This window comes from Nematostella vectensis, chromosome 2 (genome assembly GCF_932526225.1).
Source record: "Nematostella vectensis chromosome 2, jaNemVect1.1, whole genome shotgun sequence".
In the NCBI taxonomy this organism is placed as follows: domain Eukaryota; kingdom Metazoa; phylum Cnidaria; class Anthozoa; order Actiniaria; family Edwardsiidae; genus Nematostella; species Nematostella vectensis.
The window spans coordinates 4856785-4883846 of NC_064035.1; the positions used below are offsets into that span (position 1 = coordinate 4856785).

Here is a 27062-nt window from a genome sequence, read left to right on the forward strand (position 1 = left end):
TAAAGAGGGCTCAGGGTAATGGCGGACCGAACGTCGATGTTGGTAGAATATTGCGCAGACGAGAAAAGTGTATTATATTGTTTGATTTATGGGAGCTACTGTCCAAGTCTAACAATTCCCTTAAGTTATTCAACGCGCTAAGCGGAAACTATGCCGAGTCCGTTTGAACCCGTAGAACCTGGGGCGCTCAACAAGATTTCTAAATCTACGTCAAGTGATTTCGCGTTTCTTAACGACTCATCTAGCCAACCCACCAAAAGCCTACACACATCTCGGTCCAGCGTTGTTGGTAAAGTTATTCTTGGTGTAACGGGCGCGGCGGTAGTGGGTCTAGTGGCGGTCACTACTCCGTTTGTTCTTCCCGCGTTGCGGAAAGTGTGCGTGCCGTACGTGCCCGCCACAGACAAACAAATAGTGAATGTTTTGCGCATGTGTAGACCTGGGACACTGGTGGACTTAGGAAGTGGAGATGGGAGAGTGGTAAGTTTCCAAATGCAAGGGCTTATGCAGGCCTGCAGTCTAGGGGTCAGGGATGTCAGACAAGCTACCCACTGGACTAAGAGATTTGCTTAGTTAGTAGACGGAGTATCTTCTACTAACTATGGCTTAATTGAAAGAAAAATAATTACCACTGCAAGCTAGAAGGAGATTAGGAATATAAAAGAAAATTCCTTCCTTCTGTCATTCCTTATTGGGACTCCTTCAGGGCTCTATACTGGTGAAAACGGGGTGGGGCACACAATACAGATACATTAAGAAAACTGGTGGTGGTGGTGGTAGTGGTGGTGGTGGTGGTGGTGGGGGGGGGGGGGCTTAGCCATGCCCCTTCTGGTCATTTCCTAATAATTTTAGGGGGGGGGCATGGACCCCTATAGTCATTACAGCCTTGTAAGCCAAGTATCATAAACTATCATTGAATTTGATCAAATTGGGAATGGTAGTATCTAGATTAATAAACATGTTTAAACATATTTTGATAATTAAATAATAAACATGTTTAAACATTCAGTGATGATTGTTGGCCAGAAGTGTTAAAAAAACCCTCAAATTTTTGCTCTTGTCTGCTATAGATTGCCAAATAAAAGTAATGCATAATATACACTTGTTCTAGGTGATTGCAGCAGCAAAGCAAGGTTGCCAGGCTCATGGGGTTGAACTTAATCCATGGCTGGTGTATTATTCCAGGCTGCAGGCAAGGCTCCAGGGCCTTCACAACAAGGCTACATTCTCAAGACAAGATTTATGGAAGGTAAATAGTTTCTGTTAAAGACACTTAGCCATAGGAAGGGTCGGAATCTGACTGGGATAAAATGCACCATAATTCACAATAATCAATAGACTGTTTCTTTCCACTTCATCCTTTATTCAGTACAGTACTTTATTTTTTCATAGAGCAGTCCTTCAAGATAAGTGGGGTGGTGGCCGCTCTTTTTTTCTGTATTCCCTTCTCATATTTTTTAGTATGCAGGCTTTTTCCTCACCAAAATCCACAAAGCTGGAAAATCTAGTAGATTAAAAAAAAATATTTTGAACCCTGTGATAATGGGCCTGATACAGATACAACCAAGGGGTTTGTATACGATATACATCCTAGGAAAGCTTCATATACATCCCATGCATTTCTATTAAGTAATATATCAAATTATCATACAGCCTCTGGTCAATCTATTTATTACCTCAAGGGACTTGTTGACAAACTAGCAAACTAGCATGCACTCATGCTTTTAGCGACAAAATAACAGCAACTAAAAAAATATTTCACTTAGCTCTTAACAAATAAAGCCAGAAAGTTTTCATTTTAATTTAAAGATTATATAGTCTTTGTTCTGTGGGATGATGGGCACATTCATTTCTGATTTCTTTGCGCAAATCCCCTATTATCACACCTCAGTAAAAACCATTTTTTAAATTTCCAATTGCAGCATCATTTTAGAATTACCTTAATTTTTTAAATTGCTTTCTTTAGGTCAACCTGAAACATTATGATAATATTGTCATCTTTGGTGTTTCTGAAATGGTAAGGATATTGCACCTTGTTTTCTTTTGTTTATTTTGGTTTGGAAGTGCAACTTCTAATCTACTACAAAATACAATGAGTCCATGAAGGGGGCCAATGGCCTTAAAGTTACTATTATGGCCTTTCTTTAAACAGCCTTTGCTAAGGCTAATTAGTACTGTTTTCCATATTGCCTCAGAGAGCATTACAGAAACAGCAATATTTTATTTGATGCCAAAAACCTACAAACGAAGCATTTTTTTAGATGCCAAAGCTGCAAGTAAAGATTGAAACTGATATGGGTCCTGACACACATGTGATTGCTTGTCGTTTCCCATTTAATTCCTGGCAAGTGAAGGATGAAGTGCAAGAAGGAATTGATAGTGTCTGGCTATATCGCAAGGTATGTTTGCTCTTTTTTTTAATGTTTTTTTCAAATGTCTTATTGGAGAAATGTCCGTTTATTTAGGCACCCATAAGTTTCTATCCATTATAACATGCGATTTTTCTCACCTGCTTACAGGCCTAAATATTATTTTAAAGACACGCTTACCACGTCACACAATATTATTGCAAAGCCTCGGTCGATGGGCCAAAACCTTAGTTTTAATTTCCTGGCATGACCTTACTCTCGATTAGTACAGTTGTTTATCATTTGGCATGTTTATTTTATTTACTCATTTTGTAGTTTAAAGGTGGACAAATTTACACAAAACAGATTGTGAAAATTTTCCATAGTACAATATGTACGGGATTCTGCAATGCCCCCTAAGGGATTAGGGAAACACTATAAATATCGTGTGTACAGTTGTTGCCATTATGATTTTTTGGTAGTGAGTTTCCTATTCAGTTTTATACCACATCTCCTTCTTTTAATTTATACCAAATATCTCTTGATGGAAAGCCATTATATAAATTCCCCCTTCCTAAAAAGTGCAACATTTTAAGCCGAATTAGTCGGCTGAAGTCCCCCAAAATCTTTTTGGATATTTGTTATTATCCCATACTAGTACAAGGGTGAAATGATACGTTTCCTAGTGATTCGAAACATTCAAAGAACATTTCTTCCTGGAAGATAGACGAGTATAAGTGAAGAGGATGTGATAAATATGAGTATGAAAAGCCAAAGGAAGAATCTGTCCACGATGCTTGCAGCAAGCTTGCTTTCCAAGACCTTCTTGTCTCCTTCCGACTGCTCTTGCACAGCATCAGCGATGAGTCGGACCTGTCGCGAGAAGGATTCTTGGAAGCACCTCTGGCGGATGTCCATGCCCAGCGCGTTGGCCACAGCCTGGTCTTCTTCGCACACTCGCTCATTGACATGCTCCCCCATGATACTTTCCGACTGTCTGCCGTTATTCGTCACCTGTTAGGATAGAGAAACTTGCTGTATAGGTATTTTATTCATTTACGCTTTTAGTGTCGTCAAGGTTAAGCGTCTACAGCTGTATTTTTGTCATCTAGATGGATAGGAGAGACTTGTCATCCGTTCTGAAACACGAGTTTCAGTTCAATATAAACATTTGAAACCTTTAAACTTACGCTTACGATCTTTGTACCAATGACCTTAGCTACAGCTTAAGCCTCCAATTTCTTTATCATTTAAAGTGTAGACATACCTTGTGGAGCATCATGACTTCTTGCGGATCCAAGTGTCGAGTGGAGGGCCACATTCGTCTCATGATATCCGATGCCTGAGCCTTTTTCTCTTCACGATGAAGCATCTTGTTCACATACGAGTCCCCAAGAACCTTTCTCGGGTCAAACCCTAAGAGTGGCCCGATCGTCTTGAACAGTAATTGCCTCATCCTCGGCGAAATACCATCACCGAATAAGTAACTGTAGTTAATCTTCAAGCTTATTCCAGTGGCGATGAGTGCCAGGAAAACCTCGATCATGGACGCTGAGTAGAAGATCCCAATGAGTGGAACCGCCTCCGAGGTTGGTGGGATGCTATCTGCTACCAGTAACATAAACACGGTCATACTGAGCAAGACAGTGATCACGAAAGATATCCTCTCTCCACATTCCACTGGGATGAAGAAGGAGAAGAAAGCCAGGAGGCAAATAAGGATGTTTGGCAGTAGAAGGTTTACGAAGTAGAACAGGGACTTTCTCTTCATGTTAACGATAAAGCCGACCTCTGGATAAGGCTGTCCCGGACAGCACTGATAGTACACTACACGCCTATCCACAGTGATGTTCTGGATTTGCCATTCACCGTTTTTCACTCGAGTCTTGGCCAGCAGTGCTTGTTTTCTGTCGTTGATCAGGTTAATCTCGTTGCCGTCGTGTTGCCAGGAGCCGAAGGTCAGCTTGCACTGCTGGGTATCGAACGGGAAGTCGGACACGTTTATGGTGCATAGAGTGACCACAACAAAAGGCATGGACCAGTAAGTCATCCCGCTGGACGTGATTCGGACTCGGGTGTTGGTGTGATCCAGTCGACCATCAAAGTCTTGAATAATGCTAAAAAAGTCAGAAAAAAAAGTTTAGATTGGTGACATTTTTTTTATCGAAAATAGGTTTCAAGTCAGATCCTGTTAAAATGCCATCATAGCGAAAGTCCTAAACAATTCGATTTTGGCGAAAAAAAACATTTTTGTCTGCCGTTTCTCGATAAGTCTTTCGGAGTCGTGAACTCGGTAAGAATCTCTAATGAGCACGGCCTTTGTTGTGGCAATGTGTTTCTTTTCTACGTTTCAATGCACTCACTTCTGGTAGAGTATGATATCAGGCTGCCAGACGTCCCTGGCCTGTAGCACCACCTCTTTGACGCCGCCATACTCCTCGGGATCCCATGTGGTTAGCTGGTTAAGCCACGTCTACGGTCAATAAATACAGTGTTACTCGTGTGGGTCGCTAAACGATACAGGATTCTCTTTTACCGCCCCTTGTTTAGTACAATGGTTATCATTGCTATAACGCCCATTGAATAGAAAATAGTGCCGAGATGGTACATAATGCTATGGTTATCATTTATATACCGCCCATTGAATAGCAAATAATGCCTAGATGGTAAATAATACTTTGGTTATCACTTATATACCCCCCTTGTTTAGCAAATATTGCCGAAATGGTAAAAAATACTATGGTTATCATTTATATACCCGCCCCTTGTTTAGCAAATAATACCGAGATTGCATGGACGTCAATGCAGTGCTTGTATTTTTTTATACTGCCCACGTTTGGCAAGAATTTTCGGGGATTGTACAAAAGCACTCAAGATATGTTGGTATAGATATGCCCCCAGGGGCGTTCCTGGGCCGTTTTTTTGTTTGTCTGATTAAGTCAGACAAGGGTTAAGGGTTTTGTATGCATTTTTATTATAAAAGTTCTATAACTGCCCATTTACCTTGCCAAGATTTGCTGGGGGGGGGGGGGGGGGGGAGGTGGAGGTGCTGGTGTTGCAACTGTGCTCTGAAGTTTTGTTTTATTTGAAAGACAGCAAGAAATGTATTTTTAATTTTTTTAATTTACCCTAATCTTATTACGGATCTCCATTTTCGTCGATAACATTTGCTTATCAAAATAATTAGTTTCTTGGCTGATTGTGAGTAGCAACACCAGATAGTTTGATTTTCCTGGTATGTCATATAGTAAGAAGTCGAGGCGCTTATTCGGGGAGGCGCTTATTTCAAAACGTATTTTCTAGATTAAATAGTGCTTTCTGACATCGTGCAAGGAGAAAAAAACCTTAACAAAATAATTTAATGATAAAATGTTGCTGCCGTTGGAACTGTCAGTCTGTGGTTACTTCTCTTGTAATGTTCACTCCTCTTCGTTAAGGCGAGGCGTTTATTCGGGTAAGGCGCTTATTCATATTTTGTCATCATGGGAAAGGGTTTATTTTGGTGAGACGCTTAATTAAGGTTGGCGCTTATTCGAGCAGCGGTATTCATTATCTTTCGTTTTAATTTTTCTATGGAAAAATGCTGCTCCGTAATCTTTAGGTGTAATCTTTCTACAGCTATCTGGAAATGAAAATTTTCTATCGATAATTTGAGTGACCCAGGTCAAGCCAGCCATAACAAATTTATAAAAAAGAAATAGGTAAACGTATTGCTTAATTAATACACACATCGCATTTACTCTAAATAGGTTGCAAAACGTCAACGTAGAAAGTAACGACTTCTGCACAAAGTTTATTTTAATAAACTTAAAAGTCCTTAAATAACCAAAATCCGCTTTATAACCTAATAAATTGCAAAAGATCACCTATTTTGCACCCTTATGAATTAAGATCCGATCGCTCATTCAATGTAATTCAATGTAATACTAACAGATTGTCAAATTTTGTGTTTGTTAAATATGCTAATTGTCTTACTGTATAGTCATCAATGTAATTGCGCACTCCCTGTTTTCCACTGCAAAAGGGTGAATTAAACGTGCCTATCTATGTATAAATCCCGTCAAACAAGACATAGCGTTGTCATGGATGCGTCTAAACTAGGGACGAGGTGGATCAGAAGCACTAAGCTCTTCGCAAGAGAGTACAAGAAGCTTGCAAGTCTTTCAACTTTTTGTATCAACACAGTCTTTAAAGCTTTGCGTGCGATGTCAACAAACATTGCGGTTATCAAATTAAAAGCGCTAGGTGGACACCTGTGGCGTTCCATGCTTAGTCGCTATCGAGTGGCACTGCGACGTACAATTAACACATACCTGGCGTAGCCACAAACTGATCGTCAAGATTTGTCTCTTTTCCTCCTAAAGGGCAGACAGTACCTCATTAGACAATTAGTTAACATGCTAAATGAACGCGCCAGAGCATGCGGGAAATCTATCATTTTGGCTTTTAGAAAGTTATAAACTCATGAAAAACAAACAGGTATATACAAACCGACTTGTTTTACATGTACCATACCAAAGTCTTTTGGCAATTTGCAAAAAAAACTAAACATCATTTAGAAGCAAATGGATTGTTATGACTTAATTTAAAACAATTGCTAGTTTTTATCTCGTATCAGAAGAGAAGCTATGAATACTCATTTCGTTCATTGTATGTTTTGTTCGAATATCGTTTGCTTCATCTTCGTGTACCGTTATCGCTTTAATGTGAACTTATTGTGTTTGTATAGCTGTATATGTTTTCTTTTTTGATAGTTTATCAACTCCATATACCTACCACATCAATAATATTGTTAAAGGTGATATCAAAGGTAACGTTGACAGCATCCTTAGAGTTCCGTACCGGACGGACCCTTTTATCGTAGTTTTTGAGGATGTCTCTCACGAGCCTGTTTTCGTCATCGGCATTCCAACCTGACACAGATAAAACCAATTCTGTCCAAGTTTTTGCTCCATTTTTGGCGTTATTTTTATAATACTTTTGTGTAAAGGGTCAACTCGATATTTTCGATTATAATCGGCAATCCCAAACTAATACTATGCTTTTTGTAAGGCAAAAGATATTCCAACTTAAGTTTCAAGTTAAGAAATCACAAACACTGTACATACCTTTGCCGCTATAACATGTGTTTAACAAAAGCAGAAGTGATACAAGACGCGCGGTAAGGCCCATGGTACTCCCCAAGCTACTTCTCGTCTGACTATATAAGAACACACATGACCTGTTATAGCCTTCCCCAGCCTAAAGTAGTCTAATTTCGATGTTATCGTATTAAATAAATTTAGCGCAGACTTATTAATTATTCACAGTACTTCTAACGTTTGGTTAGCAAGTCAAGCTGATTTTGGTCATTTTGTTTGTAATTTGAATGCCTAGAACTTTCCATGAAAGAAATTTACTTGACTCCGTGTAATAATTTCATGAGCACAATAAGATAAATTGCTCGAGATTTTGTTGATGTGATTTGTCTGTGGTGTCTTCTTGTACTATGCCGTGCGTATTATTTTTTAAAAGATTTCTGTTTGTTATGTTGAGTAAAAAGCATCCCCTTTCCTTTCCTACTTTCCTTTCCAATGATGTTGATACTTCTCTTACAAAAAAAATGTATTTATTTAACATTGACTTTACTCGTTTTAAAATTCCTATGTAAAAATCCGAGATCCGGGATCTAGTGAAAAATCCTGACTCCGGGATCCTAACAAACAGAATACGGAATCCAAACATTGGGAATATGACTGACAAAGCACACATAGATATGTGCTGATCCTTGTATCGTGTAGTTGTCCATTAAGTTGTTATTGGGCAGATTTAATTTCGTGAAGATATCAAGATATCGCCAAAAGTATTCATAGTAGGCCTATTTAATTTATCTTTGGAATCCAGGATCCGCTACTTCTTGGGGACCGGGTTCCACCTTCAGGTTCCAGGATCCACGTGTCGGGATCCGGGATCCGATTTTTTCGGGGGGAATCGTATTACACAGGGCTAAAATTATATGGCACTGTGAAATCTGTTGAAAAAAACCCTGCGGTGGAAGTCTTTCGAAATTAGATGTATGGGAAGATTATCACAGAGAGCTTGCCTGCAGAGTAACAATATTGAATTATCTTATTTGCAAAAAACATGCTTTCAAATTATGATCGAGAACGAACTTTCTTTCATTGTTGCAGTTAACGCGTACATTGTCACGCACATAAATTTTCTCGCGCGTCCATCGAATTGGCGAGAAAAGCACAAGAACAAATGTCACACGAAATCTCACGTCTACACTAAGCCTTTTTGGAATTCTTTGGGTGCATAAATTAAATGTTGAGCATGGATGAGAGTCTACTTAGAATAGGGGGTGGTGGTGGTGAGGAAGAGGGAAGGGCGGGGCCCAAGGGTGGTGGTGGTGGTCAAGGGAGGGGGAAGGGTGGGGCCCAAGAGTGGTGGTGGTGATGGAGGGGGAAGGATGGGGCCCAAGAGGGGTGGTGGTGGGAAGGGGGAAGGGGGAAGGGTGGGGCCCAAGGGTGGTGGTGGTGAGAGAGGGGGAAGGATGGGGCCCAAGAGGGGTGGTGGTGAGGGAGGGGGAAGGGTGGGGCCCAAGGGTGGTGGTGGTGAGGGAGGGGGAGGGATGGGGCCCAAGAGGGGTGGTGGTGAGGGAGGGGGAAGGGTGGTGCCCAAGGGTGGTGGTGGTGAGGGAGGGGGAGGGATGGGGCCCAAGAGGGGTGGTGGTGAGGGAGGGGGAAGGATGGGGCCCAAGAGTGGTGGTGGTGAGGGGGGGGGGGAAAGGTGGGGGCCAAGAGTTGTGGTGGTGAGGGGGGGAGGGTGGGGGGAGGGAGGGTGGTACAATTTGTGCCTTGTTCGCTATTGTCAAAACTTTGTTAATCTCAAATCGTTAACATTTTATTAACAACCTTTTTATTTGAGAAGCTCTTTCTTTTTCAGCGGCTTATGTAAACCTTGTTAATAAGAACCTGCTCTTGCACTCAGAGAAATTAGACTCGTAGTGTATACGATATAGAGGCTGATTGCAGAGACGAACGTTTCCCAAGAGTCATTGTGCATCAACGTATACCCTTCCTCAAAGCCTTGATTTCTTTCGAATTTCTCGTTCGATCGATTGATTGATGTGTCTAAGATGGCTGCTACGCTCACAAGTTCTGCGTATTGCAACGCCTACAAGCAGGCTACTTAGGGCATTATACGAGGCTTTTTCCTCTATGCTAAAGGCGTTTCTTCATCATTACTGGCATAAGGCGTAACAAGTATAACAATAGTTGATATGAAGAATACAACAGTAAACAAGTACATGAAAGCTCTGTCTACGATGGCTGCCGCGAGGCGACCCTCTGCCATGCGCTCGTCTTCATCCTTCCGAGCCTCTACGGCTGCTGCGATGGTACGGATGTCTGCATACACACCCTCTCCGGGGTATTTTCTCGGCTCCACTTCTAAGCCCTTTAAGTTAAACGCCGCTGATTCTTCATAGTTTCCCAAGGTGGGGGTTAATGGGATTTCCTGTTCTGTTGAGCTCCCCTTACTGCATTGAACGGACACGTCGTTATTTACGGAACGATTTGAAGCTTTTTGTAATAGCCTCTTGCAGCAGAATGCTTCGGGTTTATCACTGTCTCGAGAGAAACATTGGTGTTCTCTAAATGTCCTGCAGTCAAATCCAAGGCAAGGCCCGATTACGTTGAAAATGAATCGTTTTACCCTCGGATGCAGTGCCCCACCCACGGAGGGCTTATAGCTGTAGTTGACCTTCAAGGTGATGCCAGTAGCAACAAGAGCAAGCGCCACCAGGATCATGGACGATGTGTAGTACAGTGCGATGGCGGGCAAGGCCTCTGAGGTCGGCGGGATGCTCTCCGCGACCAACAATAAGAAGACGGTCATACTCAACAAGACCGTGATGACAAACGAGATTCTCTCCCCGCACTCGATAGGGATGTAGAATGAAAAGAAGGCAAGCAGGGCGATCAGGAAGTTAGGGATGATCAGGTTGAAGATATAGAAGAGCGAGCGGCGCCTTAACTGCACGATAAACGTGATGTCAGGGTACACCACGTCTGGGCAGCAAGGGTAGGACAACGCGTTACGCGTGATCTTCACGCGGATCACGTCCCATTCGCCGTTCCTCACGCGCGTGTTATCCAGCTTGCCCTCCGTCTTCACGTAATGTAGATCAATCTCCGAGCTGTCGTACTGCCACGAGCCGAACTTCAACGTGCACTCCTGCAGGTCGAACGGGAAGTTCTTCACCTGGATCTTACACAGGGTCTTGAAGATAAACGGTGCATTCCAGTGGGTACTGCCATTATAATACACGCGAACGAGGGTCGACACGTGGTCAAGTCGCCCGTCAAACTCCTCAAAAACACTGAAAATATGAAAGGATATCGACGAATACATAATCATTATCCTTATTAATAATTTTGATATTATGATTTCAAGATTATTTCATTAATACTTATTAATTATTATGATTATCTCATATAGTTTATAATATATTACTCCTTAACTATTACAACCTATTGCACCCACTGTAACCTACACGTAAGCATCCCCTGGGATCCAGGGCGTGTTTCTCTACACCCTGATCCCCTATAACGCTGCACGTCATGTCACGTCAGGCGTAAAGTGTTGTGTTCAGGAAATCGTACGCCTTACTTGTTATAGAGCACTATGTCTGGCTGCCATATATCGCTTGTATGCAGGGTAACATCTTTTATTCCTCCGAAAAGTTTGGGGTCCCACTGCATTCTCTCGTTTATCCATTCCTAGAAAACAAGAAACAAGTCAACACTTGGAATACGTTTTCTATCAAACGCCATGCCTGGATGCATTTACTGTATGCAAGCGATCTCAAGATCCTACTCCTTGTTGTTCTACGGTATAACGCCCTTTTTCTACCCCTTTGTCCTTGTTTATTAAAGAGCCTTAGATAGCCAGAACATGTTTGTGTTTTTATTCAACATTGTAACACAAATTATGCGACGAATTTCGGTACAGCCATCTAAAAAAGGCAAGTTTTATATTTTATTTATTAAATTAAACGCTTGGTTATTTTGCTATGTACCCTACGTACCTTACCTTTGTATAGGTAATAACATGTGCCGCGAGTAAAATTTGGGATTAATTGTACGAGTGGTTAAAAAGTTTTCCGTAATTGTCGTCGTCGTTCCTCGTAAAATAAATCCCAAATTGTACGAGGTTGAAATAATATGTTTTACGCCTCTGTGAAAACAGAGTAGTTTCGTTAGACGTCTCGAGCCTTTGGGCTGAGTGAACCCTGTACAGGGTTGAGCCCTGTCTGTGTTGAATGGGCTAGGTGATCACGTGCGAGTGTATCCTTGTTAACCTCTCGGCATGAGCGCGCGTCTGTGTCGAGTGGGCTCATCCACTTTAATTCAACACATTTTATTAATGAATTCTCGTTTTGCTTGTTTTGTCTCTCTTACTTTTTTTTATTTGTCACTTATCTCGCTAAAAACAATCGGTAGTTGTATGAATTATGATCGTCTGGTCCTAGAAAATCCTTGTCAAAAAATCCCAGTTAGCTACACTTTATTATCGTTTACAGAACCTACAAATAACTTGTAATATTAAAGTTATGTATTCTACCCTAAGCGCCTTTTTTGCCTTCTACTAGTCCATGTTGTATCTCCCCCCCCCCCCCCCCTATTAATTTAGCACTGCAAGGAAGGTGGTTAGCCTCCTAACTGTATTATATCAAAATCTGATTAAGCGTTGTTTACATGCATACTATTCTTTCATGAAAAGACAGCTTGTTTTTTTTTTTGTATGTCTGTCACGCCGCCGTCGAGCGCGACATTTAGTTAAAAACGCCTGCGATCACAGTGTCCTGCGGAGTTGCCCATTGCATAGCAACGATCAGTTAGCAACGCTCGCGTCGTCTTTGTCTTACAGCTAAGCCGATCGCGTCCTTTGTTTTTAAACCAATGAAATCCCGTGTTCTTTGAGGTTTAGAGTGCTTATTTTATCAGAGTCCAAGCAGACAAGATGGCGGAACCGACACAGAGCGAAGGATAGCTTCAATTCCTTTACAAATTCGCGCTACGCGAGTTTGATTTTTGGGAGCCTAACTCGTGCAGAAGTTAAAGATATCGTTGTACTACTTGTACTCTAGTTCGATTTGTGGATTTTTGGAAGTTTTCCCGTGGTAGAGGGTGCCTAATTCTACGAGTTGGATGGCTGTATGAACGCCTGGCACGGTGAGTGTTTTGGGAGATTGCGATTATAAAGTGCTACGTCAAAGCGGATAAGGGCTAAATTCTTCGGTCCGCCGCCATTAATAAAACACCAAGGGAGCACAAAGGGAATGTTGATCCGTATTCAAATTCAAAATATGAAAAATAAATCTAGTTTCAAGGTGACTTGAGATAAATTTGAAGTAAAACCAAGATTGAGTTCTTTTTTTAGTTGGTTTAAGTTTATTTTCGATAGAATATTAATACTGATTTGAACATCGAAGGAGTAATACTTGTCGCTCCCGCGTCCTCCTGGCTTTGCAATAGTTTTACAATTGATACACGACTCGGATTATTAAGAAACGAGACTGACTCGGCTTAATCAGGTTGTAGCGGTGTGAGCTCTTCGTTTTCGATTTTTTTCTCTGGATATTTTGAGCGGTTTAGAGGTGCAACTCTAATGCTATGCTCTTCTATTATTTTTCGTAGCCGACGCGACGCAGGGTGGATCGAGCTGAATTCACGGTTCAACTGGTTGAGTTCATGATGAATTGATTCACCACCCTGCTCGCCGAAAAAGCCTGAAGGAAACTTCCGTTCCCGGATGAAATCTGAAGTCTGTGCCTGAGGTATTTTCATGACCACGGTTGGCTGAAAGAGAATAATAATGTAATTTATAATATTGCAAAAAAAGAATAAAAAATATAGTTAGAACAAAATACCTTTCCAGATCCAGGCAATCGGGCTGTTATCCCATCCTCCGAATTCTTGCAGATTGTGTTCACAATCAAATTCCCAAGTCGCGCAACATCAGGGGAAACGAGGCCAGTGCGGACCTCGTTTAACATCCGCTCGAGGGTTCGGGTCTGAGGATCTAGCACAGCAGCGGCAGGGACGGGGCTATTCGCACGCTGGCGCTTTCTCGGGGGACAGGGATGGCTGTTGCACAGGTGATAAGGCAATCGGGTACCACATGCCCTACATTAAACCAGGTACCCCTCTAAAAGCTGGATTAAAACAAGCGGTGCGCGCTGGAGGTCATTAGGGTCCGCCAGCGTCTCTTGACATATTGGGCATGCTGGATGTTTTTCCCCCAACTCGAACGCAGATTTCCAGCAGTCCGAGCAGCAACTGTGCTGGCACTTTGATGACAGAGGCTTTTCGAGGACGTCTAGGCAAATAGCGCAATGAAACTCTTCTTTTTTCGTTTCGAAAAAGTCAAAGCGCTCGGTGAATCGGTGGTCCCTTAGTGTGTTCATAGAGGCACTAAGCTCGGTGACGCGCGCGATTAGTTGTGCTTTTAAACCCGCGTTTGTCGTCTCTTCCCAAGCGGAGTTTTTAGCCTGCCCTCTCGCACCGCCTCGCTTTGCTTTTTTCGGCCTACCGCCTTTTTGAATTTGCTCTTCTAAGGCGCACGTTGGGCAGTCCTCTTCCCGGTGAATCTCCCAGATTATGGGAGCCTTGTCAGTTGTTGCGAGACGACACAACTTACAAAAGCGCATCAGATGAATATAGGGGTCATCCTTCTCGACATTGATGCCAAATTTGCCCAGCAATGTTTTGAAACTGCCGCAGGCAAAGCTTTGGGCATAGAGGCTTTTTGCCTTCTTCAACCGTTTTCCGCAAACACGACAGAGACCTTTTAAAATCTCAAAGTGTTTTGCTTCAGCCTTCGCGGTAGCCATTTCTTTGCGCTCATGGGCGATATTAAAACGAGCTACTACTTCAAAAATTCGCAATCTCCCAAAACTATGAACACAGATTCTAAGAGACAATTATATATACGTTATGGATTAGCTACGCAATAAACCAGGAAAACTTCCACGAGACTAAAATTTTAATCGGAAGTCATGTAAGTAGTTCGCCGCGCTTCCGCCATCACTCAATAGGACCGTTTACAGTGACGCTATACATTCTTGCTCAATTGCGTGTTTGATCGTTTCTTTGTAAAATTTAATCACGTAAGCATTTTAGGTATCCAAATGTCGCAATTGGATACGTATATCTATCAACACTTCTTTTAAAACAAGGGTTTTATTCGGTAGCTTGGCTGCGGCCTTCGTGACTCGCGATCCTGTCAGGTCAGTTAATAACTAACTACCTTAAAGCGCGGTCGCAAATTCAAAAAGCGCGGTTACCAACTAAATGTCGCGTCTAGGGCTGTTTGAAAGTGGCGTGCTGTGTTACTAGGCCCGACATCTGAGTTCACCTTGCTATCTTATACTGAACACTTAATTAATGCTTGGTGAGAATGGGTCACAGTGTTGATGCATACTATACGCAGTACCGTCCTTTCTTTAGTATCGGGAGTTTTTTTGTCTCGCGAACTTTATTAGTTTGAATTAGACTTAGCCATCGTAGGGCTATGATCATAATGTATGCTACCAGGCACAATGAGTCGGGTGTTTCTGGTTTAACTGGCACTAAATTTAAGCGATAAAAGGATAACACCCTTATCTTGGTAATACGATAATTTTGTTATTTTTTTTAAATTCCTCAATTGTGTTGTTATCTTTTCCACATCCCGTTTCAGCCCTTATCAGGCATATCATTGACGTACCCCACCCACCCACGCACCTTCTAACCCGCAGGGTCGCGGCCCTTTATCTCCCTTCTTCACTCTCGACATAATTATTTTTAGTATATAAAACTTGGGAACCTCGCAAGAATAAGCGATTTGATTGGTTAAGAAACTCTGGATAGAATGCAATATACACCTCCTAAGAGGTGGATATTTTCCTGCGCCCCGAAATCAAGCAAAATGGTGGGTGTAACAGCCGCAAATTGCTTTTTGAAGCTCGTTTTATATACTAAAACAATTGTACCATTTCCATTTCGGTGGATAGTGGCTTTAAAAATATCTACCTCAATGGAAAGGGTATAATTGTTAAGTATATAAACCTCTAAAGCTCCTCGCAGCATCCTATGCAAAAATTAATTCCAAAAATGGCGGGAATTGTACCTGCACTTCAGGGTTCCCCTCATCTCGAGACATACCCCTCCGTCTTCCCCTTTACCTCAGGGTTCCCTTCATCTCGAGACATACCTGGGAGAGCCACATGTTGACCGTAATTATCTGATAGACCTCATCCTGTTACAGAAATAGCAAGTGCGTTAACGACTCACCTGGCGCATCCAGACGCATGAGGTGAGAATTTGTTGTTTTTCGTCCTAAATCCAAAAGAGAGTATGGCGGTTCGTTAAACATGCACAAGATGGTGCCAGAGTCGAAGCTAGCAGAGAAAGTGATGGTACCTCGGCCGTGTCTGCTCCTCCCTCCGCTAGCTACGACTGAGAGCCTCAAGTAATGCCATTTATGCTTAATACATGTGTTTATATCAGCTTATGTTAGACGTGAGATTTTATGGGGAAATAAGTGCTTATATTTCTAATACGCAATATTATATATTTCTAAAACGCCCTGAAATACACAGGAGGGTTATACGCTCTTATCTGAGAGCATGCGTGGACAATCTCTCTTAAGAAGATAGAGGAGATAAGGGTTTTCATTTTTCTGCAGCAATGATTATAAGATAACAATGCCTGATGTAGCTTATTTTTCACAGATGTAACGCCACCAAGAAGGCCCCTCCCCCCCTGGGAGCAACAATCTGTTTATTATAGTGTGTCGCGCCCTTTGCTCCCCTGGTGTCAATGAAATACCGTATACCCTACCCGCCGTGTTTCCTGTTGGGACTGTATCATGTTCAAACAAGATCCATTAAAAAGGAATGCCGGTAATCTGACCCAATCCGGTGACAACTAACGCTGAACAACGTTACTAAGCTACTATATGATTCTTGATAAGATGTTATTGGGGGGTATCAATCAGTTTCACTTTGAACTACAGGTAGACCTGACCCTGGCGAAGAGTGCAAATTCTTTTCTTTCTGACGATTAAGATTTTCAAGCTTCCCAAACATTGTATCCCATGTCTAGACATTTATTGATTTTTAATAGTGCAATTGATGAAAAATTGAAAACGCGCTGTCTTTGTGTGATATGGATTATTTAGATCTTTCATGCACACATTGAAAATTATAATCCGAAAGTCCAGTGGCAATATCGACAGATGCAAATAAAAGGGCTAAAACGTTTAAAAATAGAAACGAAATCTAGACGGTACAAAGGAAATACTCGGTACACAAGATTTTATTCCTCATATACTTGATGGATTTTTCTGTACTTACTTGTCGAAGTAACTAATCGATACTTACGATGTCGATAACATTGCTAAGAGTCATGTCCATGGTCACGTTAACAGGCCGAGAAGTGTTTTCCACTGGTCTGATACGAGTAGACGTTCTACTCAAAAGATCTCGTGTCAGCTTTAACTCCATATCATACGTAGTCGCTAAATTAAACCACACAACACTCGTCAATCCGGTGGCAAAAATAAATCGTTATATCCACGTCAAATATTGACACAACCAGAACCCTTGGTGCTGAATGTGTGGCCAAACTCCTAGCAGCGTTCCAAGTTGGAACGAAATTTACTTATGGTCCGTCAAGTCAAGAGTCATACGGTTTACCTTCCACAGATGATAGAGCTGAGAGGAAAAGCACCGTAAAGACCAGTAAATGGTGAAAGTGTTGGCCATTTTGCATCGTTTCCTTCATTTGTCCAGACCTTTGAAAATAAGCTGATTCTCAGGATCCAGCTGTTACTTGGTAAAGATAAAAGAGGCGGGTACATGAAGTATATCCATCCTGTGACGTTACGCTGCTCACATCAGATGCCTTACATGAAGTATATCCTTCCTGTGACGTCACGCTGCTTAGATTCCTTTGCACCAAGCTCACGAACCATTAGAAACGTCTTATTTGCTAGTTGTTTGCCATGTATCGTTATTCGGTCGGTCGAAAACCCCGCAGATGGCTGCATAATGATGTAGTTACTGCGTGCTCTAGACTGTCAAATTCTCTGTTTTGACAAGAATTACGTGCGGTAGGCTGTCAAACTCGATGTTTTGACAAGATTTGCGTGTTGTAGTTAGACAGTTCCAAGGTGCACATTTAAGTACAAGTTGTGATCCGGTCCAAAGTCGTACGGCACGGGGATGATTACTAAATTCTTTTAATTTCGACGTGAACATAAAATAAGCTTAAAGCGCTCCTTGGCTGCAAGTGTGAGTGAACAAATGACCGTACTATTCGTTTTGCGTTAAACGGTGCCATTAAATATTTGATCGCCTCTCATTAGAACTCCATTTACACTTATACGACTGAAAAATTGTTAGGCTCGACGCTCCTTTATACGAACAAATCCAAATTCGTTCCCCGGAATTTTTTAATCAGTTGTATTATACTATGTGTATGTGAAGGATCGGCCTTTTGTTTTGAATTTCGTGATACGATAACTAAAATCAAAATATAGCCTAAATCCGCTAAATAGCGCAAAAATCGCTGTAAAAAATATGCTGACGTATTTCCAGCCGTACTCTCTAATTCCATGCAAAAAAATAGGTAATTTTGATTTTTTTTTTTTTGTTATCAACGATTACCCCCCTTGCTATCAGTAAACAAGTAGTTTTCAAGATCACCGCGGTTTTTTAAATGCCGATATCTCGCGACTCTATTTTCGCAATTTTACCATTATATGATCAAGACTATAGCAAAGAGTAATGGTGTTTATTGAATATTTAAATTTGCCAAAAAAAAAAAAAACAACAGAAAAAAACATACTTTGGGCAAAGTTATGAAAAACATCTAGCAATAGCTTGTATATATGTATATTAAATGAATAAAGAGTATTGTACAAGTCAAGAGGTGGCATTATATACCTGCCTTGAATCTTTGAATCTACACGTCTTTTACCCCATGTTTTCTCCGTAACTACAGGCCATGTGAATTTTATTACAATATCATCTACTGATATATATCTACCTTTATGGCCTTATGAACGTTTCATGACATCTATCTACTTTATTGGCCAACAGCGTTTTCACATCGAGTTGGTATTGTACGAGTCAATGAATCTACACGTAAATAAAGTGTGTAGATCAAGAGGAGGCGTACCATCTCCCAAAGATGAAATAGAGCACTATAAGACAGTTAGACAAGGTCTATCCATAAAGCTTACTCAACGATCAATATTTTACCCTGATCCCCCCCCCCCCCCCCCCCCCGGGTGGCTGTATTTGGCACGTAATTGCCTGAACGCTGGCACGTAAAGGCACTACTCAACAAAGTATCGTATGTGTTGTGGATTAGTTTTTGTCTTCCCAGTGACCGAGGTTAGCTGTTTGGCTAGCCTCGCCTGCCAGTGAGCTCGCTCCTTAGTTTCGTGGTAATCCAGTAGCGTCTTGTCCCGTATCGCTCGCGGGAGTTTCTTTATTTCAATCCCGTCCACCCTTATCCCAATCACGGACGAGTCCTTCATCACCTCATCCCGACACAGGGCCATGCTTAGTTCACAGCGACAGAACTCACTGGACATATAGTTTTCGGACAGGACGGCCAGAACTGTCCGGCTTCTGTAAACGCTGTCTGCCATGTTGTCTACTATTGTTCGTCCCGGCTCGAAGTCTCGGCTGTGTATGCAGTAGTTCAGGTTGTGTCGCTCTACCAGTGGGATCAACTCTGTTTTCACCCAGTCGAGGTCCTTGTTGCTGAATGTGATGAATACGTCATACGTGAAACTGTCCTTGAGATGTAGATCTGGCCCACCTGTATAAGACAATCATAACTAATCGTCTGGGTGCTTTTGTTTGCTAATAGTAAAAAAGGAGCTCACACAAAGAGGACTACGGCGACGATAAACACGAAAATGCACCAAAAACTGGTAATCCGGCGACTCTGCCAAATTTTCGTCTTTAATAAGACTTCTTCAGGGCAGACTGAAGAAGGTGAATCGTTACAAGCTTATAACGGGTCACCGGGTCAGTCTGCCCTGAAGAAGTCTTATTAAAGACAAACATTTGGCAGAGTCGACTACCAGTTTTTCGTGTATTGTATTTGTTATTCTGGTTCATGAACACGACAATTTCGCAGCTTTGTATTATTTTAAAATACGCAAAGTTACACTTTTGAATTATCCACGTATAAAAATCAATGATAAAAGTAATTCTCGAAGTTATCTTTCTGGTCCTGTATCGCTTAGCCGTATCTAATATTGACTATTGTATGTCACTTTGTCTTACTCTTTGGCCCAAGTTCGAACCCTGGTCCTAAACCCAAAGGTTTGTTTCTGGTTTGTTTCTCTTAGATGATTAGTCCTACGTGTTATAGGTCTCGCGGATAAGGGGGCTAGCTTCAAGTGATAAATATAATCTTGTTATAATAACATCTACCTCTCAGTTCCTATAGTCCACTAAATGATGCTTACCCAAAAATCCGCTGCTACGCTTCCTTCTACTTTTATGAAAGAGGAATACAATAAAGGCGACCGTACAGGCTACGACACAGACGAGTGTTATGAGAATAGCGGTGTGCCAGAACCACTTGTCTTGGGAGCGCGAGTGCCGCGTGTCAGCTATTTCACCTGAAGAGTTAACCAACCAGTAGAAATGATCAACCCTAGTCTTAACTAGCTTAAAAGTGTACAATCCGGGTAGCAACAAAATTCCCCCGCCCTTAAGTTGGTGAGCCTGTAAAACCCTCAAAGACCCATCATTGGTGCAATTTTCGTGTGTGTGTGTGTGTTTTTAAAAACTTTTGATTTTCCTTTCTTCTATTAGCATCCTGCTTTTATCCGAACGATTTCTGTCGTGCGTTTTTTTCATTTTGTGTATATGTTATGTACTTTGTGGAAAAGATAATAAAATTAGGGCAAAGCTTTGAATGCGGGCTCCACAAGCCTTGCTAACTCCCCTATCCATAATGCCTAGCAACGCCCCGCCCGCCCGCACCACACACTTACTTTCTAGGTCTTGCAAGAGACACACCCACGATGACCCAAGACCATTTGACGTTGCCACGGTACATTTGTAGCATCCGAAATCTTGTATTCTGACACCTTTGATGATCAGTGTTGATTCCATGGACCCCTCATATGAATACAGATCTCGTGTATGGAATCGCTGTGACTGCTGCACGGACGCTTCCGTCCCGTTCCGAGTCCATTTCGTTGTATCAAATTCCAGGTTTACGTTCGATGCAGTGCAAGAGATAGAAACAGTTGAACCAAGACGGGTAGCGACGTAATGATCCTTTGCTTTTACCCTCGGAGTAACTGAAAAACGACCCATAAAAAGAATGGTTACATTTCCTTTTCTCGAATGAATATTGTAGTGCTGCGCGTTTAACTTTCTGCGCACGAAATTAGGCACTTTTTTGTTACGAAAATCGCATGGAAATAAACCCTAATATGGTACATGGCAACGTTCACTGAGGCAAATCAGGCGCGTGACACCGTTGCTGAGGTTAAGAGAGTGAGTGACACCGTTACAACAGTTACAGTAAAAGTTACTAAACTTTTAGAACTTATTCGCCTAGAGCCTTTTGCATCAGTGTTGTTCAAAGAGATTACCCGCGCATATCAGTATTGTTCAGTCAGATGACCTGCGCACGTCAGTGTTGTTCAGTCAGATGACTCGCACACAACAGTGTTGTTCAGTCAGATGACCCGCCCACATCAGTGTTGTTCAGTCAGATGACCCGCACACATCAGTGTTGTTCAGTCAGATGACCGTAGATGACCCGCGCATTATCACGACTCACCTTTTTGCCTGACTTCTATCCTCGCCGTGGCGACGTCATGGCTTCTCTCCGTCTGTAGCTCGCAGGTGTAGTTTCCTGAATCTTTTCTTGTCACATTATTGACCGTAACAGTATAAGTGATCTGTCCTGGATTTAAAGAGTTCTTGTCGATTAGAGCTCTCGATCTATTCGTCACTTCTGCGCCATCTTTCTTCCATATGACCTTGGTGTATTTCAGCAAGATGCCGGTGCATGTACAAGCCAATTTGATAGTTCCTCCCACGTAAACAGTCTCACTGCTCAACTGTGCAATATGCATGCTCACCCTCTGACGAAAGCCTTCACGAAAGATAAGAGGGTAAGATAAGCCTCTATAGCAGGGAAATGTAATAGGGAAAAGGGAAAGGACCTGGAAAAGTTACCTATGCCCTTTGCCTCCCACCACACCGTTACCAAGGCAACGACCAAATGCAATACTGTGCTGTCACAATGATGATACCAAATAACACACAGGACCCCCGTTACCTTTGAGGCGTTCTGTTTTGCAGCTGTAACGTAAAGCACTACAAGCAGCTGTTTACCGGACAGCGGTTCAATTTATCTACCGCCCACAGACGTTTGAGGTGTGGCTTGTGGTTGGGACGTGTCCAAACGACGATACCCTCCCTAGGGCATCATTATTTTGTTCAAACATGTAACATCACCTTGTAACATCACCTTGTCTGAAGGTGACATAATGCTGTCCGAACGTGGCTTTACCATGTCCAGACGCCGACATTACCCTGTCCGAACGTGGCATTACCTTGCTCGAGCGTGACATCCTGTCCGAACGCGACATTACCTAGCCGAACGTGATATTACCTTGTTTCATCTTGATCAAGATAGGACGGATCTCCGATCCAACTGTATTATTAGCCCTACAGTAGTACATCCCTTGGTCACTTTGGCGTGCGAATGTGATGTGTAGTGAAACCTCCTCTATCTTGCTGTGGGGGGAGAGTGGCATTCCCTCCTTGTACCATCTGAGGTACGGCGGGGGCCAGCCATCTGCTTTACACCTTACCACGGCTCGGTCGCCCCTTGATAGTTCCACGTAGAACTGGCGTGGATGGGTGATACGTGGCTTGACTGGGACATAAAGGTGAATTCAAATCACACCTCAAATGTGAGAGTTTAGATTTTTTTAAATTTCCAAATAACAGTTTTTTTTCTATACATTTAATTCTTCTCCCCCTACCCCACCCCACCCCCACCAATAAGAAAGTTTTTTTCTTTACTGAACATTGACATGCGTACCATAAACATTGACCTACGTACCATGATCATTGACCTACCTACCATAAATATTGACCTACCTACCATAAATATTGACCTACCTACCATAAATATTGACCTACCTACCATAAATATTGACCTACCTACCATAAATATTGACCTACCTACCATAAATATTGACCTACCTACCATAAATATTGACCTACCTACCATAAATATTGACCTACCAGGGCCGTAGCAGGGGGTGGGGTCACGTGCTCCTCAATATTTTCCAAAATTATAAGAAAATGACCAGTGAGGGCGTGGCTATGCCCCAAAATATTTTTCAATGTTTCCGTATTGTGCCCATTGCCTACGACGAGAAACATTGACTTACGTACCATAAACATTATTGACTTACGTACCATAATCATTGACCTACGTACCACAAACATTGACCTACTGTACGTACCATAAACGTTATTGACTTACGTACCATAATCATTGACCTACGAACCACAAACATTGGTCTACGTACCATAAACATTGACCTATACGTACCTTCAGCATTGACCTACGTACCACAAACATTGACCTACGTACCTTCAGTACTGACCTACGTACGATAAACATTGACCTACGTACCATAAACATTATTGACTTACGTACCATAATCATTGACCTACGTTCCAGAAACGTTGACATGTACCATTAACATTGACCTGCAAACCATAATCATTGACTTACGTACCATAATCATTGACCTACTTACCGCATTGACCTACGTACCATAAACATTTGCTTACGTACCATAAACATTGACCTACGTACCTTCAGCACTGACCTACGTACGATAAACATTGACCTACGTACCATAAACATTATTGACTAACGTACCATAATCATTGACCAACGTTCCAGAAACATTGACATGTACCATTAACATTGACCTGCAAACCATAATCATTGACTTACGTACCATAATCATTGACCTACGTACCGCATTGACCTACGTACCATAAACATTTGCTTACGTACCATAAACATTGACCTACGTACCTTCAGCACTGACCTACGTACGATAAACATTGACCTACGTACCATAAACATTATTGACTAACGTACCATAATCATTGACCAACGTTCCAGAAACATTGACATGTACCATTAACATTGACCTGCAAACCATAATCATTGACTTACGTACCATAATCATTGACCTACGTACCATAAACATTGACTTACGTACCATAAACATTGATTTACGTACCATAATCATTGACCTACGTACCATAAACATTGACCTCATACCTTCAGCATTGACCTACGTACCTGAAACATTGACCTACGTGCCATATACATTGACTTACGTACCATAAACATTGAATTCATTGATTAAAAGTCCTGTTTTCAGCGTTTGTGGGTGCGTGATCGCGTTTCAATAAGTCCCCAGAGCTTTTCGCACGAGCTACCCCGGGGCGTGCAGTATGAACTGTGAATTCCCATTTGGGGCATAAACATTGAGGATGAGATTGAAAACTATACGCTAAAAAGTTTACCTATTGGGCTACACAACAAGAGGATGAAGAAAAAAAAACTATCTGGATTAAGAAGCCTTCGTTTCTATTCCATAACATACTTATAGCTTGAAATTTACAAACAATCTTCTAGAATATTTTAGTCTCTTTCAAAGCTTCAGTATCTTACCGATGCTCTGCCAAAATTAGAGAGATCGGAGGCCGTCTTGGGGTAAAAAAGCTTCGTCGAAAAAAGTTGTCCGCGACGCAAGTTTTATACCTGTGATCCATAACATACCTTAAACATTGACTTTACGTACCATAAACATTAAGAACGCATTGTAATCATTGACTTGCGTCGATGATTATGATTTACGTATTATAAACATTAAGAACGCGCCATAATCATTGACTTGCGTACTATTATCATACGTACAATAAACATTGAGTACACTCTTTTTTTATAAGAACGTCTAATCTTCAGTTGAGGCTGGGCCGTTCTTATTTTTGGGACATTTTAAGGCTGAAACGATGTTCTTAAATTTTAGTGTGTATATAAGAATATAATACCCAATGAATTATTAGGAAGAGAATGATACTAATGGTCAATAGCAATAGTAAGGTTGTCTTATAAAAAAGGTTCTTCTAAAAAAAGAGTGTAACGTGCCTAACGTTGACCTGCGTACCATAAACATTAACGGTGTACCAATCTTCGTCTTGAGAGTTCCCCTGGATGGCTGTACAGCTATAGCTCCCTTCATCTTTCAGTTGAACATTGCTTATAACCAGATCTTCCCAGTAGCCCAGTTGAGGTGTGTATGACGGGTATACAATGGTAGAATTGCTTAGAAGATGACCGTTTTTCCTCCAGATAAACTTCTCTGCCGGGCCATTAAGGATAACGCTACAGTTAAGGGTGATATTATTGCCTGGCCATACACCTTGCGTGTGGGATCGTGTACTCAACTTACAAACCAGTGCTTGACCCTGTACGACTAAAAAGATAATTACGCAAGCGAGGTTATAGTGTGACATAACATCGCGTCGTGCTTTTTAAAAGGAGAAAGCACTTCTAGGTTGCATTTGCTAAAAGTGGAAACTCATTATTATATGAGAGTGAAAGTCTGACCGCGCAGGGTCTTAACAAGAAAAAATAAACGTCTATATGCCAACTCCAAATAATTAAAAACTCACTCACTTTGCGCTCGGTAGCATTGACAAAACATATATCAAGTATATGAAGTATTGTCCAATCAGATGACTTTTAATATCTTACCACGCCATCAGCGCATAGGAGGTCATTCTGCCATTCTGTGGATCGTTTCAATTTTCGGCTCTCATTACTTTAGTCTTTCATGTTTCATTCAAAAAGATATCGATTAAAGTACTCCTACTGTGTTAAACGATGCCAAACCATAATTATGACCCTATTAACAATTAAACCTTTAAATATATTAAGTTAGCTTTGTAAAACCTCCGTTTATTTGAAAAAGAGATGATCCAGACGTTTTTAGTGAGAGTCTATGGGCAATTCTTATTTCGGAAGCAACCCAAATAAATTATTTGCATATGGCTAATTAGCTTGGCGATTTGAACACCATTCAAGAGAAACCCCTTATAGTGTCATTCAGGTGTTCACCTGTTATGGAGATAAGGCGAATAAATATAAGACTCTATTTAACAGCACTAGGTTCGCCTTTGTATTGTTATGAACATTAGTGATTGTATATATCTTTTACAATATCATTGTATGGCTTGCACTCGCATGGATAAAAAACAATTAATTTTTATTCACCGTCGATTTTGTGTTATCTAAATTGTTTCCCGTTGGTTTACCGGTTAGGTTGGTATATTTGATACGCTTTTTTATCAATAAACATAATGCCTAATCCGTATTTGAATTTGTGAACATGTAGCCCAGCCGACTAGACCTTGGGGTGAAGGCAGCGAAGCGGAGGACAGAAACAGTATTTATTTCCCTTACTCGCCTACCATAGAGGATTATTATAACATCGATTAGCTATTCAGATAAGCATGAAAATGATTTTTTTTTTTAAATTCATAACTCTAGAATAAGATACAGTTTTTAAATAGCATCCGATTTTGAATAACCTATGAATTATAGACCTAAACACCTAGTCAAATATAGCTATTAATTTTCAGAAAGATGATAAAATGTGACAAACGCTAATGAAGATTTCTCGTTTGGTGTAAACGACTCCTTTAGTTCAATCCTCTTACTTCCTCATTAGCATTAGATAAGCAGAGAAACCCGACGAGTAAGCTCGAAATGAAAGCTAAGGTAGGGTGGGCGGTGGCGGTGACTGTTAAGTGATTATTCAATGCCAATAGAGCCGTAGGAGGAATCATGAATATTCAATAAGTTTGAGTAGTACTTTACATTCCAAGTCAATAATATCTCCACCCCCAATTCGCCTACACTACCTTAAGTTTCTACAATACTCCCGATTTTTCCCCAAAACCAATATTGTTCACAGAGATTTAAAAACTTTTAAGCGGAAAGCATCGTTGTTTCATTAATGAACGGTGCAAAATGAACAAGTAAAAAACTTAATGAACAGGGCTTGAACGTGTGACTTTAAAATTGCTTGGTATCTCATTATAATCATTTGCCTAACCAAACAGTTTCTTAAAAATAGTCCTACCTTGTACAACTAACGCGACCAATAGTAATACCATTCGGCTCGTCGGAAAGACAAGAACAAGTCTTTGTGGTAGGAAGAAAGTGCAAGCAGGAAGAAGTAGATTGGGTTCGAAAGCCTGGATCAAAAATGCGAATACAGTGACGGCTTTAACCTTTAATACCTCCTACACAAACTATGTGTAACAGGACATCTGTCTTCTCCCACAAAAGCGCTTCTTGTTTTGTACTCTGCTATAATGCCTTATCATTTTGTGACATGTTCTAACGAGACCAAGATACACACCTCTTCATAAAAATGTTCTTTAATACTATATACATGTGATTTTTCAATATTACAAGTATCCATAAATTCTTAGCACTTTGCCTGTAATATCTCACAACACAGCACTGCAAGAGCCACTGATTATAACACCCTTGTATTGTAAGACATATATCGCTCTAA

At 41.3% G+C, this 27062-nt stretch overlaps 4 protein-coding genes and 2 long non-coding RNA genes across 15 annotated transcripts; 2 read left to right on the forward strand and 4 right to left on the reverse strand.

The window, feature by feature from the left end:
• Positions 1–3: 3 nt before the first annotated feature.
• LOC5508920 (ATP synthase subunit C lysine N-methyltransferase) lies at positions 4–18310 on the forward strand. 4 transcript variants are annotated; one of them, XM_032377738.2, is made up of 6 exons: positions 7–480; positions 1112–1249; positions 1967–2017; positions 2355–2399; positions 15645–15692; positions 16111–18310. In XM_032377738.2, exons 1-5 carry the CDS (start codon positions 151–153, stop codon positions 15648–15650), a joined length of 570 nt encoding a protein of 189 aa, XP_032233629.1. In that variant the 5' UTR covers positions 7–150; the 3' UTR covers positions 15651–15692; positions 16111–18310. The 4 variants fall into 4 exon arrangements, with proteins under 4 accessions (XP_048580315.1, XP_032233627.2, XP_032233629.1 ...); XM_001629413.3 differs by having other exon boundaries at positions 9–480; positions 2262–2399; XM_048724358.1 differs by lacking the exons at positions 15645–15692; positions 16111–18310 and adding an exon at positions 11118–11962 and having other exon boundaries at positions 4–480.
• On the reverse strand, positions 2644–7618 carry LOC5508921 (neuronal acetylcholine receptor subunit alpha-10). The gene is made up of 6 exons (XM_001629437.3): positions 7457–7618; positions 7125–7261; positions 6662–6706; positions 4712–4821; positions 3616–4465; positions 2644–3362 (listed from the first exon to the last, which is right to left on the reverse strand). The coding sequence occupies exons 1-6, from the start codon at positions 7518–7520 to the stop codon at positions 3048–3050; spliced, it is 1521 nt and encodes a 506-aa protein (XP_001629487.3). The 5' UTR covers positions 7521–7618; the 3' UTR covers positions 2644–3047.
• Positions 9212–17240, reverse strand: LOC5508940 (neuronal acetylcholine receptor subunit alpha-10). Of its 6 annotated transcripts, none has more exons than XM_032377732.2 (5): positions 17077–17240; positions 16762–16849; positions 15591–15635; positions 11004–11113; positions 9212–10713 (listed from the first exon to the last, which is right to left on the reverse strand). In XM_032377732.2, exons 1-5 carry the CDS (start codon positions 17238–17240, stop codon positions 9549–9551), a joined length of 1572 nt encoding a protein of 523 aa, XP_032233623.1. In that variant the 3' UTR covers positions 9212–9548. The 6 variants fall into 6 exon arrangements, with proteins under 6 accessions (XP_032233623.1, XP_032233622.1, XP_048580311.1 ...); XM_032377731.2 differs by lacking the exon at positions 15591–15635 and adding an exon at positions 15671–15715; XM_048724354.1 differs by having other exon boundaries at positions 16762–16898; positions 17077–17208.
• LOC116613989 lies at positions 12152–13263 on the forward strand. The gene is made up of 2 exons (XR_007307117.1): positions 12152–12568; positions 13034–13263. It is a non-coding gene; the product is annotated as an uncharacterized LOC116613989 (long non-coding RNA).
• LOC125561096 lies at positions 12776–14716 on the reverse strand. The gene is made up of 2 exons (XR_007307118.1): positions 13267–14716; positions 12776–13195 (listed from the first exon to the last, which is right to left on the reverse strand). It is a non-coding gene; the product is annotated as an uncharacterized LOC125561096 (long non-coding RNA).
• Positions 18161–26749, reverse strand: LOC116615979 (hemicentin-2). Of its 2 annotated transcripts, XM_032377729.2 has the most exons (7): positions 26622–26749; positions 24642–24950; positions 22046–22312; positions 21206–21523; positions 20406–20717; positions 19872–20027; positions 18161–19213 (listed from the first exon to the last, which is right to left on the reverse strand). In XM_032377729.2, exons 1-7 carry the CDS (start codon positions 26653–26655, stop codon positions 18723–18725), a joined length of 1887 nt encoding a protein of 628 aa, XP_032233620.1. In that variant the 5' UTR covers positions 26656–26749; the 3' UTR covers positions 18161–18722. The 2 variants fall into 2 exon arrangements, with proteins under 2 accessions (XP_032233620.1, XP_048580310.1); XM_048724353.1 differs by lacking the exon at positions 26622–26749 and having other exon boundaries at positions 24642–25223.
• Positions 26750–27062: the final 313 nt, after the last annotated feature.